This window comes from Aquarana catesbeiana, linkage group LG02 (genome assembly GCF_042186555.1).
Source record: "Aquarana catesbeiana isolate 2022-GZ linkage group LG02, ASM4218655v1, whole genome shotgun sequence".
Taxonomy (NCBI): domain Eukaryota; kingdom Metazoa; phylum Chordata; class Amphibia; order Anura; family Ranidae; genus Aquarana; species Aquarana catesbeiana.
The window spans coordinates 764635080-764649727 of NC_133325.1; the positions used below are offsets into that span (position 1 = coordinate 764635080).

The window sequence follows — 14648 nt, forward strand, 5'->3', positions numbered from 1 at the left end:
ATAAATGGCATTTCCTGCTCACTTGCTGTGGCAGCAGATGGTTCTCCATCCAGCATAAGCCTCCTGTTCTGGTTTATTTCCATGTAATGGACTGGCCCATACCCACACCACTGGCTGGCTGAGGGAATAAACCCCAGCACAGGGGTGATTCAGCGTGCCTATGACATAAACAAGGGGCAAGAGTAATTCTGATCATTGACAACAATGTACAAGATACTGTGCAATACATTGCTGCTGGTAGCATGTCCCAATGATTCAGGAGCCCAATAATTTTTTTCAGGTTTTTCCCTGTCAAGACTTCCAGAACACTGGTCAGTGTAGGTCTTCAAAATGAATAAACCAAAAAGGTACACAACTGCATCTTTGGTCTACTGTTCTGTGGACTTGCGAGGAACCTTGAGACCTATGACTATGGCAGCTGTTGGTGGACCTCCATTTATCTCTATGATGATCAGAGGTCCACCAAGAGTTGCAATAGTCTTTGGAAGATGTGGGCTTGAAGATCTCACCCTTATGCCGCGTACACACGAGCGGACTTTACGGCAGACTTTGCTCGGCAGACTTTGACGGACTTTACGACGGACTTTCTGAATGAACTGACTTGCCTACACACAATCCACCAAAGTCCGTCGAATTCTTACGTGATGACGTACGACCGGACTAAAACAAGGAAGTTCATAGCCAGTAGCCAATAGCTGCCCTAGCGTGGCTTTTTGTCCGTCGAACTAGCATACAGACGGCGGACTTTTCGACCGCACTCGATTTCGACGGATTAATTTAAAACATGTTTCAAATCTAAGTCCGTCCAACTTTTGAGAAAACCAAGTCCGCTGGAGCCCACACACGATCGAATTGTCCGACCAAATCCCATCCGCCGGGCAAAGTCTGCCGTAAAGTCCGCTCGTGTGTACGCGGCATTTCTGTAACAACCAACAAACTTTTGTGGTAAGTGTGCAATACTGAAATCAGTAAAAAAAAAAAATAAATAAATCAGTCTGGGGGATTATCAGGCATTGCTTTATTCCAGATGCTTAATACGCAATTGTATGTCAAAAAAAAAATAACAAAGTGACTTCATGACATGATTTGACAAGCATGGCTTTACCTGTCAGTAAATGAAACACAGACACATGAACACATCACATTTTTCAGTACAAATGAATAAATAGATTGTAGACTGGAAGCTGCAGACAATACATCGCTTTCATTGCACATGACTGGGAAGTCGCTTCTCTACATTCTCACCTTCTTAGCTGATAGGGTGCAGCAAAATGGCCACCACTTTGTTGCACACCACCAGCCAACATGTAATGCCAACTCCACCTGAAACACAGAGAGTTTATAATTAATATAAGTCATGTCAGACCCCAGGCAAAATACGCAACAGCCCCCCCCCCCCCCCAACACCCCACAACCATCCTCACCTCCTACCATGGACTCTGTCCTCCACCCCCATTTACCCAATGTCATCCATATTGACTAACCATATTGTCTCATAATAAAGGACTCTGGTCTAGTCCTGACTACTACCTCAATCTCACTTTTTTTCCTTTCCCCCACTTAACAACCCATGGAAATCTAACCTTTGGATCTGGGATAGCAATACCTTATGCTTAAAGTGGTTGTTAACCTCAGAAGTATGAAAAAAGTACATGCCTCTGTAGTGTGTACTTGTCTCAATTAAAAGCACTAAGTGTCAGTTCTGTCTGCTGCTTTGTTCTTCTGCTATCAGAATGAGTCAGGTTTGACAAGTTTTCCTAACAACATGAGAAAAAAAGGTGACAGGGGAGGGAGCTCCAGCACATAGCCTGTGATTGACAGCCTCTGTTCTGTTCTGGGGGGGTGTATCCCTCTCAAATCAGCTCTCAGAGCTCTCCAGTGTGTAATTTCATGTCTCCAACCCCTGTTTTCTGAAAGCTCAGACAGGCTTTATAAATTCTGGACTTTGAACTTATGCAAAGAAGAGACAACTGCAGATAAACCTGTACAACTTATGTAGGAGGATTTGTTTGATCTCTGTGCACCACCTGAGGTCAGTCACATCACTGAGTATATGTACAGTGCCTTGAAAAAGTATTTATACCCCTTGAAATTTTCCACATTTTGTTATGTTACAACCAAAAACGTAAATGTATTTTATTGGGATTTTATATAGATAGACCAACACAAAGTGGCACATAATTGTGAAGTGGAAGGAAAATGATAAATGGTTTTCAACATTTTTTACAAAATGAAAATCTGAAAAGTGTGGGGTACATTTGTATTCAGCCCCCTGAGTCAATACTCTGTAGAACCTCCTTTTACCGCAATTACAGCTGCAAGTCTTTTTGGGGATGTCTCTACCAGCTTTGCACATCTAGAGAGGGACATTTTTGCCCATTCTTCTTTGCAAAATATCTCAAGCTCTGTCAGATTGGATGGAGAGCGTCTGTGAACAGCAATTTCCAAGTCTTGCCACAGATTCTTAATTTGATTGAGGTCTGGACTTTGATTGGGCCATTCTAACACATGAATAGGCTTTGATGTAAACCATTCCATTGTAGCTCTGGTTGTATGTTTAGGGTTGTTGTCCTGCTGGAAGGTGAACCTCCGCCCCAGTCTTAAGTCTTTTGCAGACTCTAACATTGCCCTGTATTTGGCTCCATCCATCTTTCCATCAACTCTGACCAGCTTCCTTGTTGAAGAAAAGCATCCCCCCAACGCGATGCTTCCACCACCATGTTTCACGGTAGGGATGGTGTGTTCAGTGTTAGTTTTCCACCACACATCATTTTACTTTTAGGCGAAAAAGTTAGATTTTGGTCTCATATGACCAGAGCACCTTCTTTTCACTTTGCTGTGTCCCCCACATGGCTTCTCACAAACTGCAAACGGGACTTCTCATGGCTTTCTTTCAATGGCTTTCTTCTTGCCACTCTTCCATAAAGGCCAGATTTGTGGAGTGCACGACTAATAGTTGTCCTGTGGACAGATTCTCCCACCTGAGCTGTGGATCTCTGCAGCTCCTCCAGAGTTACCATGGGCCTCTTGGCTGCTTCTCTGATTAATGCTCTCCTTGCCCGGCCTGTCAGTTTAGGTGGACGGCCATGTCTTGGTTCCACTAGATTTTAGTTAGGGGTATCAGAGAAAAGGGGGCTGAATACAAATGCACGCCACACTTTTCAGATATTTTTTTGTAAAAAATTTTGAAAACCATTTATCATTTTCCTTCCACTTCACAATTATGTGCCACTTTGTGTTGGTCTATCACATAAAATCCCAATAACATACATTTAAGTTTTTGGTTGTAACATGACAAAATGTGGAACAATTCAAGGGGTGTGAATACTTTTTCAAGGCACTGTAAGGGTTTACAACCACTTTAAACCAAAATAATCTCGGATGCATACCTACCTAAAAGTGAATATACAATCTCTGCAGCATACCTCTCTAGAGAAGAAAAACTTTTACCCAAACTGTATTATTCAAAGTGGTACTCTTCCTAAAGGAGAGGTCCACCTTTTCCAATAAAAATGAATAAATAAATAATAAATGCGCCCTTACTGCAAAAAAGCAAAAATGGGCATTATTTTTTTTGTGCTGCAAAGCACTACAGCCACAATCAGTGGGTGAAGATTCTTGCCCCAGTGCAGGTCCGTATTGAGGCACGAACCTTCAGTTACGGAGCTAGAGCCTTACGTGTTTCGTCACAATCTGACATCATCAGAGATGCCTCTGATAATGTTAGATTGTGACGAAAAGCACAGGGCTGGACCTGAGATGCATAACGTAAGCACGCTGGACGCCGTGGCCATGATTCCATGATTTTAAGACATACTGCACTATGGTACTCTTTATTCATACTCTCATAAGGTAATTTCCTAACGGGTTTGATGTTGGAATCGATGGATGTGCTTTTTACTTGGAACGTATGGTGAAATCTTCCAAAACACGGCTGTGTTCCATTGATTTGAGAATATCGTTAGGATTCCAGTTGAGGTTTGATCCACGTCTTTGATGGGGATTCTGATATTAACATTTTTTTAGGAGTTTTAGACCTCTCTATAATTTTAAGCCTACATCATCTGTTAAAACAGGTTTGCCTCATTACTGTGTGTTCATTTTCACTATCCATCAACTATTCTCAATGGATTTTGATGAATTTTGTCAATATTTATTTCATTAAGCCCTGCTTATTTTCTTATTACACCCTAGATATGGTCATAAAAATGAACTTCATTTTTAACTGCATTCTTATTGTTACAAAATGCTACTGAACAGTTTATTATTAATGGCAGTATCTGTCTATGCCCAGGGTGCCAATCCTGTTTACTATATATAAAAAATAAAATAAAAAGAATTTACAAGAAAAAAGTTTTATTTTTTATTTTTTTAATATCTACCTGGCATTCAGATTTATCTACTTTAAAACCTGTAACGTTTCAAAATGTAACTATGTGAAAATAAAACATGACACAGCTGAAACACAGCAGTTTTTCTCCCTTGAAAAATCACTTTATTTCCTGTTGATCCTGCCACTAGATACCGGATTTTCCTGCTAAAAACCAAGCTGTCCAGCAAAAGTGGCAGTTATAGGGATTGGAACAAACCTTAGAACACTGGCAAGAGAGTATTTATATCAGTCAGCTTGTAATCTTATGCTTGGTTTAAACCTTTTTTCCCAAATGAAAAAGGAACAGAAGGTGTAATTGCATAAAAAGTGTTTGATTTTGCTTTCGAGCATATGCCTTACAGGGCTCAATGTACCATATTTGGGGGGATTGGCTGAGGATTAGGAGTTTCTGGAATTAGATTTTATCCATGCCCTGGTGAATTACTGGCCTACAAATTCCACAGCAACCTCTAATGCCCCGTACACACGGTCGGACATTGATCGGACATTCCGACAACAAAATCCTAAGATTTTTTCCGACGGATGTTGGCTCAAACTTGTCTTGCATACACACGGTCACACAAAGTTGTCGGAAAATCTGATCATTCTGAACGCGGTGACGTAAAACACGTACGTCGGGACTATAAACGGGGCAGTAGCCAATAGCTTTCATCTCTTTATTTATTCTGAGCATGCGTGGCACTTTGTGCTTTGGATTTGTGTACACACGATCAGAAATTCCGACAACGGATTTTGTTGTTGGAAAACTTTATAGCCTGCTCTCAAACTTTGTGTGTCGGAAAATCCGATGGAAAATGTGTGATGGAGCCCACACACGGTCGGAATTTCCGACAACAAGGTCCTATCACACATTTTCCGTCAGAAAATCCGACCGTGTGTACTGGGCATAATATCTCTACTCAACTAACCCATTGAGGGTATTCTGCAATGCTCACGAAGACTGTTATTTTTTATTTTCCTCGAGGGCAAAATTACTATTGCAGGAGCATGGAGGAGACTGTGGGTTTGCGCCATGCTCCTGCAATAGTAATTTTGCCCACTATAAAAATAAAAAATAACAGCCTTTGTGCGCATCGCAGAATACCCTCAATGGGTTAGATATGAGGATAATGATCCATAAAAAAATTGCTGGAATTATTAACTACACATCAAAAAAATTTGACTACACTGAAATACACTATATTACCAAAAGTATAGGGATGCCTGCCTTTACATGAACTTTAATGGCATCCAAGTCTTAGTCTGTAGGGTTCGATATTGAGTTGGCCCACCCTTTGCAACTATAACAGCTTCAACTCTTCTGGGAAGGCTGTCCACAAGGTTTAGGAGTGTGTCTATGGGAATGTTTAACCATTCTTCCAGAAGAGCATTTGTGAGGTCAGGCACTGATATTGGATGAGAAGGCCTGGCTCACAGTCTCCACTCTAATTCATCCCAAAGGTGGGCTTTGGGGTTGAGGTAAGGACTCTGTGAAGGCCAGTCAAGTTCCTCCACCCCAAACTCGCTCCTCCATGTCTTTATGGACCTTGCTTTGTGCACTACTCCAAATCATTTGGTGGAGGGGGAATTATGGTGTGGGGTTGTTTTCAGGGGTTGGGCTTGGTCCCTTAGTTCCAGTGAAGGGAACTCTTAAGGCGTCAGCATATCGAGTAATTTTGGACAATTTCATGCTCCTAACTTTGTGGGAACAGTTTGGGGATGGCCCCTTCCTGTTCCAACATGACTGCGCACCAGTGCACAAAGCAAGGTCCATGGATGAGTGCGTTTGGGGTGGAGAAACTTGACTGGCCTGCACAGAGTCCTGGCCTCAACCCTATAGAATACCTTTGGGATGAATTGAGCCAGGCCTTCTCGCCCAAAATCAGTGCCTGCCCTCACAAATACCCTTCTGGAAGAATAGTCAAACATTCCCATAGACACACTCCTAAACTTTGTGGACAGCCTTCCCAAAAGAGTTGAAGCTGTTATAGCTGCAAAGGGTGGGCCAACTCAATATTGAATTCTACAGACTAAGGCTGGGATGCAATAAAAGTTCATGTGCGTGTAAAGGCAGGCGTTACAATACATTTGGTAATAAATTTATCTGAAATCGAGTACATCCTCCAACTCGATCCGAATTAGGGCCAGGTGGAAATACTCAGACTAAATACTAAATGTCTTCTGGTCTTGTTAGCGATGGTTGGGATTGGGAGTCAAGTGCTGGAGTTCGGATTTATTGGGATTGGGATGGGCTTTATCCTGTTTATTGATTACCTAAAAGATCATATAAAACTAGAAGCCCATCCTGTCCACAGAGTGACACCATTGGTTACATTCATTTTCTATATCCCTCTAGCATTCTCTAGAATTGTTACATTGAATCTTTTGATACAAAGACGTACTGTATGTATAGCTCCTCAGCCCCATCAAGTGGCCATTATGTGGTATGTTACTACTGCCTATAATAATAGAACATTTGTTTAGAAGGGAAAATAGCCTAAAGAACATTGGTTTTTGCCCAATTCGCATTGAACAAAAGTACATTCAAATTAACTGGACAACATCGCTATGCAAATTTTTTTTTTAACTAGATCTCAAACTGTGAAACATGAGAACCCTGAATACTGTCTGGTAAGTACCTATAGGATGCAAATTGTTGAAACACCTGGCAAAAGAAAAACTGGGTGGGACATTGAACTGCAATGGTTCTGGTAGTTGAAGTACTGATCTGGAAGAAATCAAAAAGCTGGTTGACTAATTTGTGGTTGGAAGTTATTTTTTTTACTGCTGCCACAAGCCATTACAGAACAATATCCAGAGCCAGAAAAAACCCACAAGAACGGTTTTATGATCACAGAGAGAGCTAGAAGGATAAATGCCATAAAAGCCAGTAAATATTAACATATATTGTAACACAAAAGGGCAGATAATTTAAAATGACACTAACCTCTGGTTTAAAAAAAAATCTATTCACGTTTATATTCCTAAATAAGAAGGTACCTTCTTATTCCTCTCAGCCTCCTCTAAATCTCCACATTTCTTTTTTTATTTGACCCCCTGCTGATTTTGTACATTTGCCCACTGACAAATAAATGATCAGTCTATCATTTTAATGGTCGGTTTATTTTAACAGTGAGAGACAGAATAACAATAAAAATATCCAGAAAAACACATTTCAAAAAAGTTATAAATTGATTTGCATTTTAATGAGTGAAATAAGTATTTTGACCCCTTTCGCAAAAACATGACTTAGTACTTGGTGGCAAAACCCTTGTTGGCAATCACAGAGGTTAGACGTTTCTTGTAGTTGGCCCACCAGGTTTGCACACATCTCAGGAGGGATTTTGTCCCACTCCTCTTTGCAGATCCTCTTCAAGTCATTAGGGTTTCGAGGCTGACGTTTGGTAACCTTAAACCTTCAGCTGCCGTCACATATTTTCTATGGGATTAAGGCCTGAAGACTGGCTAGGCCACTCCAGGACCTTAATGGGCTTCTTCTTGAGCTACTCCTTTTTTGCCTTGGCCCTGTGTTTTGGGTCATTGTCATTCTGGAATACCCATCCACGACCCATTTTCAATGCCCTGGCTGAGGGACGGAGGTTCTCACTCAAGATTTGACAGTACATGGCCTCGTCCATCGTCCCTTTGATACGGTGAAGTTGTTCTGTCCCCTTAGCAGAAACCACCCACAAAGCATAATGTTTCCTCTCCATTTTTGATGATGGGGATGGTGTTCTTGGGGTCATAGGCAGCATTCCTCCCTCTCCAAATTCCAAACACGACGAGTTGAGTTGATGCCAAAGAGCTTGATTTTGGTCTCATCTGACCACTTTCACCCAGTTCTCCTCTGAATCATTTAGATGTTCATTAGCAAACTTCAGACGGGCCTGTACATGTGCTTTCTTGAGCAGGAGGACCATGCGGGCGCTGCAGGATTTCAGTCCTTCGCAGCATAGTGTGTCACCAATTGTTTTCTTGGTGACTATGGTCCAAGCTATCTTGAGATCATTGACAAGATTTTCCTGTGTAGCTCTGGGCTGATTCCTCACAGTTCTCATGATCATTGAAACTCCACGAGGTGAGATCTTGCATGGAGTCCCAGACCGAGGAAGATTGACAGATATATTTTGTGTTTGTTCCATTTGCGAATAATCGCACAACTGTTATCACCCTCTCACCAAGCTGATTGGTGACAGTCTTGTAGCCCAGTCCAGCCTTGTCTCTACAATCTTGTCTCTGACATCCTTGGACAGCTCTTTGATCTTGGCCATGGTGGAAAGATTGGAATCTGATTGATTGCATCTGTGGACAGGTGTCTCTTACACAGGTAACAAGCTGAGATTAGGCGCACTCCCTTCCCCGATTCATAGGGGATCAAATACTTATTTCACTCCATTAAAATGCAAATCAATTTATAACTTTTTTGAAATGCAATTTTCTGGATATTTTTGTTGTTATTCTGTCTCTCACTGTTAAAATAAACCGACCATTAAAATAATAGACTGGTTGTTTCTTTGTCAGTGGGCAAACGTACAAAATCAGCAGGGGAGCAAATACTTTTTTCTCTTACTGTAGGAACGTAACCACATTCTCTAGCTCCCTGCTTATGCGTTCATGTGTAGTACAAGTAAGGCAAAACACCTTTTATAACCCCTATCAGTTTTTTTTTTTGTCCCATTGGGGGAGATTTTCCTTCACATCATGTTCCATAGCCATAACAGGAAATCCCTCCAAAGTGAGATAATTCCTGATTGTCACCATAACTAGTGTTCCCATTGGAAGATATACCCTCTATTCCTGTCCTGGAGACAACCCAAAATACAGGTACTTATATAGCGCCATCAATTTACACAGTGCTAACACTCACCGGCCACTTTATTAGGTACACCTGTTCAATTGCTTCGTAACACAAATTGTTATTTAGCCAATCACATGGCAGCAACTCAATGGTTTTAGGCATCTAGACGTGGCGAAGACGACTTGCTGAAGTTGAAACTGAGCATCACAATGGGGAAGAAAGGGGATTTAAGTGACTTTGAACGTGGCATGGTTGTTGATGCCAGATGGGCTGGTCTGAGTATTTCAAAAACTGCTGATCTACTGGGATTTTCACGCACAACCATCTCTACCGTTTACAGAGAATGGTCCAAAAAAGAGAAAATATCCAGTGAGCGGCAGTTGTCTGGACGAAACAGGCACAGGCTCACCAAAATTGGACAATAGAAGATTGGAAAAAACTTTTCCTGGTCTGATCAGTCTTGATTTTGGCTGCGACATTCAGATGGTAGGATCAGAATTTGGCGTAAACAACATGAAAGCATGGATCCATCCTGCCTTGTATCAACGGTTCAGGCTGTGATGGTATAATGGTGTGGGGGATATTTTCTTGCCACACTTTGGGCCCCTTAGTACCAACTGAGCATTGTTTAAATGCCACGTCCTACCTGAGTATTGTTGCTGATCATGTCCATCCCTTTATGACTACAGTGTCCCCATCTTCTGATGACTCCTTCCAGCAGGATAATATACCATGTCACAAAGCTTAAATAATCTCCACCCAAAATTACTGCTCAGATCCCACCCTAGCACACCAGAAAAAAACAAAACAAAATCTAGTTCCAAAGTTGGTGTTCTTGTTACCTGCAATTCCTGTGGGAAAGGCAACCAGGCGTTCCAGAGGTGCAATCCATTTACTGGGAAGCACAGTGACGGGTTCAGAGTAATACTTCCATATAAGACAGATCATTAGAGCAGCCTGGGGGAAAAAAAAAAAGGACACCGGTCACCATGTTATAAAAACAAAACAGGATTTACATTATAGGAACACATATTGTTTTTTTGTTGAGTAAAAGTTTAAGTAGGCCAATCTCAAGCAGGGTTCCATGGAACCTTAAGGTTCCTCCAGAGTTTGCTAGGAGTTCCTTTGAGCTGTGGACGATTGACCTTCCATTTTATGGTGTGTGCTTAGTTCCATGGCCAACACCACTTGGCAGAGTTAGCTGCACGGTATCAATTATCTTTTTAGCTGTATGTAATGGTGGCATTCTGACCACCATAGTACTAAGGACAGCATGTTTTCTTACTGGCCACCAATGTAAGCAGCTTTTTTCAACGTAACATTATAAAACCTCTTGAACACGGGTGCCTGAGTCAGTTACACAGAAATTCTGTTACTTCTCCCCAACCTGGAAAGCCCCCCACAGACGAATGGCTGTACACAGCTATACCCTATAGCAGGGATATGCAATTAGCGGACCTCCAGCTGTTGCAAAACTACAAGTCCCATCATTCCTCTGCCTCTGGGTGTCATGCTTGTGGCTGCCAGAGTCTTGCTATGCCTCATGGGACTTGTAGTTCTGCAACAGCTGGAGGTCCGCTAATTCCATATTCCTGCTCTATAGGACAGTACTCATGTAAACACAAGTATAGAGTATGGGTGTATGCAAAAAAAAAAAAACATTTTCTATTTTTTTTTCTTATGCCTGTGCACTATATTCATGTTTAGGAAAGTGTTGCCGTATACCCGGAGTACATCCGCACACAGTCATTCGTGTCTATGGGAGGTTGTATGCATCACCTGGGCTTTCTGGGTTGGGGAAAAAAAAAACCTAAGAAATTATGTTCAATGGGCTCAAGCAGCTGTATGCAATAGGCATATGGCCAAGAATGGTAGGTGTCACAGATTCAAATATTATTTGTTTGTTAATGTGGATCACCTCTAAGATCAAAATACAAGGAGATGAAGAGTGGCGCTCCCACCCTAGAGTGGGCTTGAGGTAAGTGATCACATCCCCTCTAAATAAGTGAAAAAAGATTAAACCACAATTTTTGAAAATAATGAAATGTGAAAACAAAAACTCAAAGTCAAAGATTGCCGTGTAGCCACGCCCCGACGTGTTTCGTCACAGGGACTTAATCATGGGGTTTGGGGCGTGGCTACACAGCAATCTGAGACATCTGTTAGAGGGAGATTTGACGCTAGATGGAGCAGGGACCAGCTGAGGAACGTGAGCTGTGAGCGGGTGAGATGATCGCCGGCATTCACACTCCCTGGGTCCGCTGTGGCCGTCCTGTGCTAGTGTTACTGCGTGCTCTGCTGTGCTTTGCTGTGATAGTTTTATTTTGCTGTGAAGTGCCTAATGATTTTACTTAACATGTGAGTGTATATGTGTGGATTTTATTTTGGAATTAAATGTTTTAAAACGTTATTACGCCATCTGGAGCATTTCTTCCTTTATATGTGGAGCCACTATTTCAAGGAAAAGTGTTTGGTGCACTTAGCAGTGGAGACCGGTGGTCGCATGGTCGCATGTTAACCCCCATGATAGCGGGTTGAGGCGTGTTGTCGGCTAAGCACGAGAGTGTAAGGCCTTATCAGCTGGTGAGTGTGCAATTCACATGGGAGTGGAATCACGTCACTGAGGGGTGGTGTACACAGTTAACAGCATTTGCAGATTGGAGACACCTGCACTTTCGGGAATTTTTTCTTCATCATTCAACCTTTTTTCTGAATCACTTCACATTTGATGTGGACTTTGTTTGCTGTTTCATTTTTACTTCATTTCTGGAAGGGTTCCCTATGTTTAGCATTGTGATACTGGACTTTCTCACTCTTCACGAGGTGCTATTAGTAGCAATTATTATATAATATTGTTTTCACTGATGTTATTATATATCACGAGGTCATTTATATTTATATCACATTAGCAAGTGATGCGTTTTTGTGGGGGTATTATTATTGTTATTAACTTTATTTACTATTTACAGCACTTTGAGTTTTTGTTTTCACATTTCATTATTTAAAAAAATTGTGGTTTAGTCTTTTTTCACTTATTTAGAGGGGGTGTGATCACTTACCTCAAGCCCACTCTAGGGTGGGAGCGCCACTCTTCATCTCCTTGTATTTTGATCTTAGGGGTGATCCACATTTACAATTTTAATACTTTAAAGTGGCAGCTAGTATTAGGTTACTATTCAGTATTCATAGCGCAGTGGTGGTAGGACGAGATTTGGTGTTTTTTTTTCTTGTTCACTCACAGTTTTATATTATTTGTTTGTTGTAATTTCAAGTATTTTACTTTATCTTGGAATGTATTTGCATCTACAGGCACTAAACTTGTCCTCGCCGGGATGCTCCTGTCTCCTCTCCCCTGCCGAGTGCTCCTTGTAGCAATCCGCTTGCTATGGGGTCCCTTGTATGTACTCGATCTCGACCCCCGTTCTGCAAGTCAACAGACACACACACACAGCATGCCTCAACCCTGCCCCCGCTCCCTCCTCACTGGCTGTGATTGACAGCAGCAGGAGCCAATGGCTGCCTCTCAGCCCAGTGAGGAGAGAGCTGCTGCTCTTGTGTACAGCGCTGGATCAAGATCGGGTTCTGGTAAGTATTTAGGGGGACTAAGAGGGGGCTGCATACATAGGGTTTAAAAAGGTAAAAACCTTCAGCATTTAGAACCACTTTAACCACTTGAGCTTCTGAAGATTTTACCCATCTTCATGACCAAGCCATTGTTTGCTATTTAGCACTGCATTAATTTAACAGGTAATTGAGCAGTCATGCAACTCTGTACACAAATTAAATTTATATCATTTTTTTTCACACAAATAGAGCTTTCTTTTGGTGGTATTTGACCACCATTGGGTTTTTTATTCTTTTACGATATAAACGAAAAAAGACCAAAAATGTGGGGGGGGGGGGGACAATTTCTTTTTACTTTCTACTATAAAACATATCCAATAAAAAAAAAAAAATTAGAAAAAATCAAACTTCTTCATAAATTGTGGCCAAAATGTGGTCTGCTACATGTCTTTGTTGGAAAAAAAAATCACAATAAGTGCATATTGATTGGTTGGTGTGAAAGTTAAAGTGTCTACAAACTATGGTATATATCAGTGGTCTCCAAACTGCAGCCCTTTGCTTTCCTTTATCCGGCCCTTGGGGCATTATTCCCCTCACTGTCAGCAATCAATGATGGGGCACTATTCCTCTCACTGACACCAACAATGGGACATACAGTGCCTTAAAAAAGTAAAAGTATTCATACCCCTTGAAATTTGAAATAAATATGTGAAAAGCGTGGGGTACATTTGTATTCAGCCCCCCTGAGTCAATACTTTGTAGAACCTCCTTTCACTGCAATTACAGCTGCAAGTCTTTTTGGGGATGTCTCTACCAGCTTTGCACATCTAGAAAGTGACATTTTTGCCCATTCCTCTTTGCAAAATAGCTCAAGCTCTGTCAGATTTGATGGAGAGCGTCTGTGAACAGCAGTTTTCAAGTCTTGCCACAGATTCTCAACTGGATTTAGGTCTCGACTTTGGGCCATTCTAACACATGAATATGCTTTGATCTAAACCATTCCATTGTAGCTCTGGCTGTATGTTTAGGGTCGTTGTCCTACTGGAAGGTGAACCTCCGCCCCAGTCTGAAGTCTTTTGCAGACTCTAACCGGTTTTCTTCTAAGGTTGCCCTGTATTTGGCTCCATCCATCTTCCAATCAATTCTGCCCAGCTGCCCTGTCCCTGCTGAAGAAAAGCATCCCCACAACATGATGCTGCCACCACCATGTTTCACGGTGGGGATGGTGTGTAAAGGGTGATGTGCAGTGTGTTTTCCTCCACACATAGCGTTTTGCTTTTAGGCCAAAAGTTTTGGTCTCATCTGACCAGAGCACCTTCTTCCACATGTTTTCTGTGTCCCCCACATGGTTTCTCGCAAACTGCAAACGGGACATTCTTTCAACAATGTCTTTCTTCTTGCCACTCTTCCATAAAGGCCAGAATTGTGGAGTGCACGACTAATAGTTGTCCTGTGGACAGATTCTCCCACCTGAGCTGTGGATCTCTGCCGCACCTCTGGGCCTCTTGGCTGCTCCTCTGATTAATGCTCTCCTTGCCCGGCCTGTCAGTTTAGGTGGACGGCCATGTCTTGGTTGTTTTGCAGTTGTGCCATACTCTTTCCATTTTCAGATGATGGATTGAACAGTGCTTAATGAGATGTTCAAAGCTTGGGATATTTTTTTATAACCTAACCCTGCTTTAAACTTCCCCACAACTTTATCCCTGACCTGTCTGATGCGTTCCTTGGCCTTCATGATTCTGAGAATAAATTACACACAGGTGGACTCCATTTACTAATTAGGTGACTTCTGAAGGCAATTGGTTCCACTAGATTTTAGTTAGGGGTATCAGAGAAAAGGGGGCTGAATACAAATGCACACCACACTTTTCAGATATTTGTAAAAAATTTGGAAAACCATTTATTATTTTCCTT

At 41.8% G+C, this 14648-nt stretch overlaps 1 protein-coding gene across 1 annotated transcript in view; it reads right to left on the minus strand.

Moving 5' to 3' along the window:
• Positions 1–1001: 1001 nt before the first annotated feature.
• GET1 (guided entry of tail-anchored proteins factor 1) overlaps positions 1002–14648 on the minus strand; it is a 101522-nt gene continuing 87875 nt past the window's right edge. The window contains exons 4-5 of the mRNA XM_073617242.1: positions 10013–10127; positions 1002–1323 (exon numbers count right to left, since the gene is read on the minus strand). Of these exons, the coding sequence (XP_073473343.1) occupies positions 1250–1323; positions 10013–10127 (189 nt within the window). The 3' untranslated portion in view covers positions 1002–1249. The remainder of the gene's footprint in view (positions 1324–10012; positions 10128–14648) is intronic.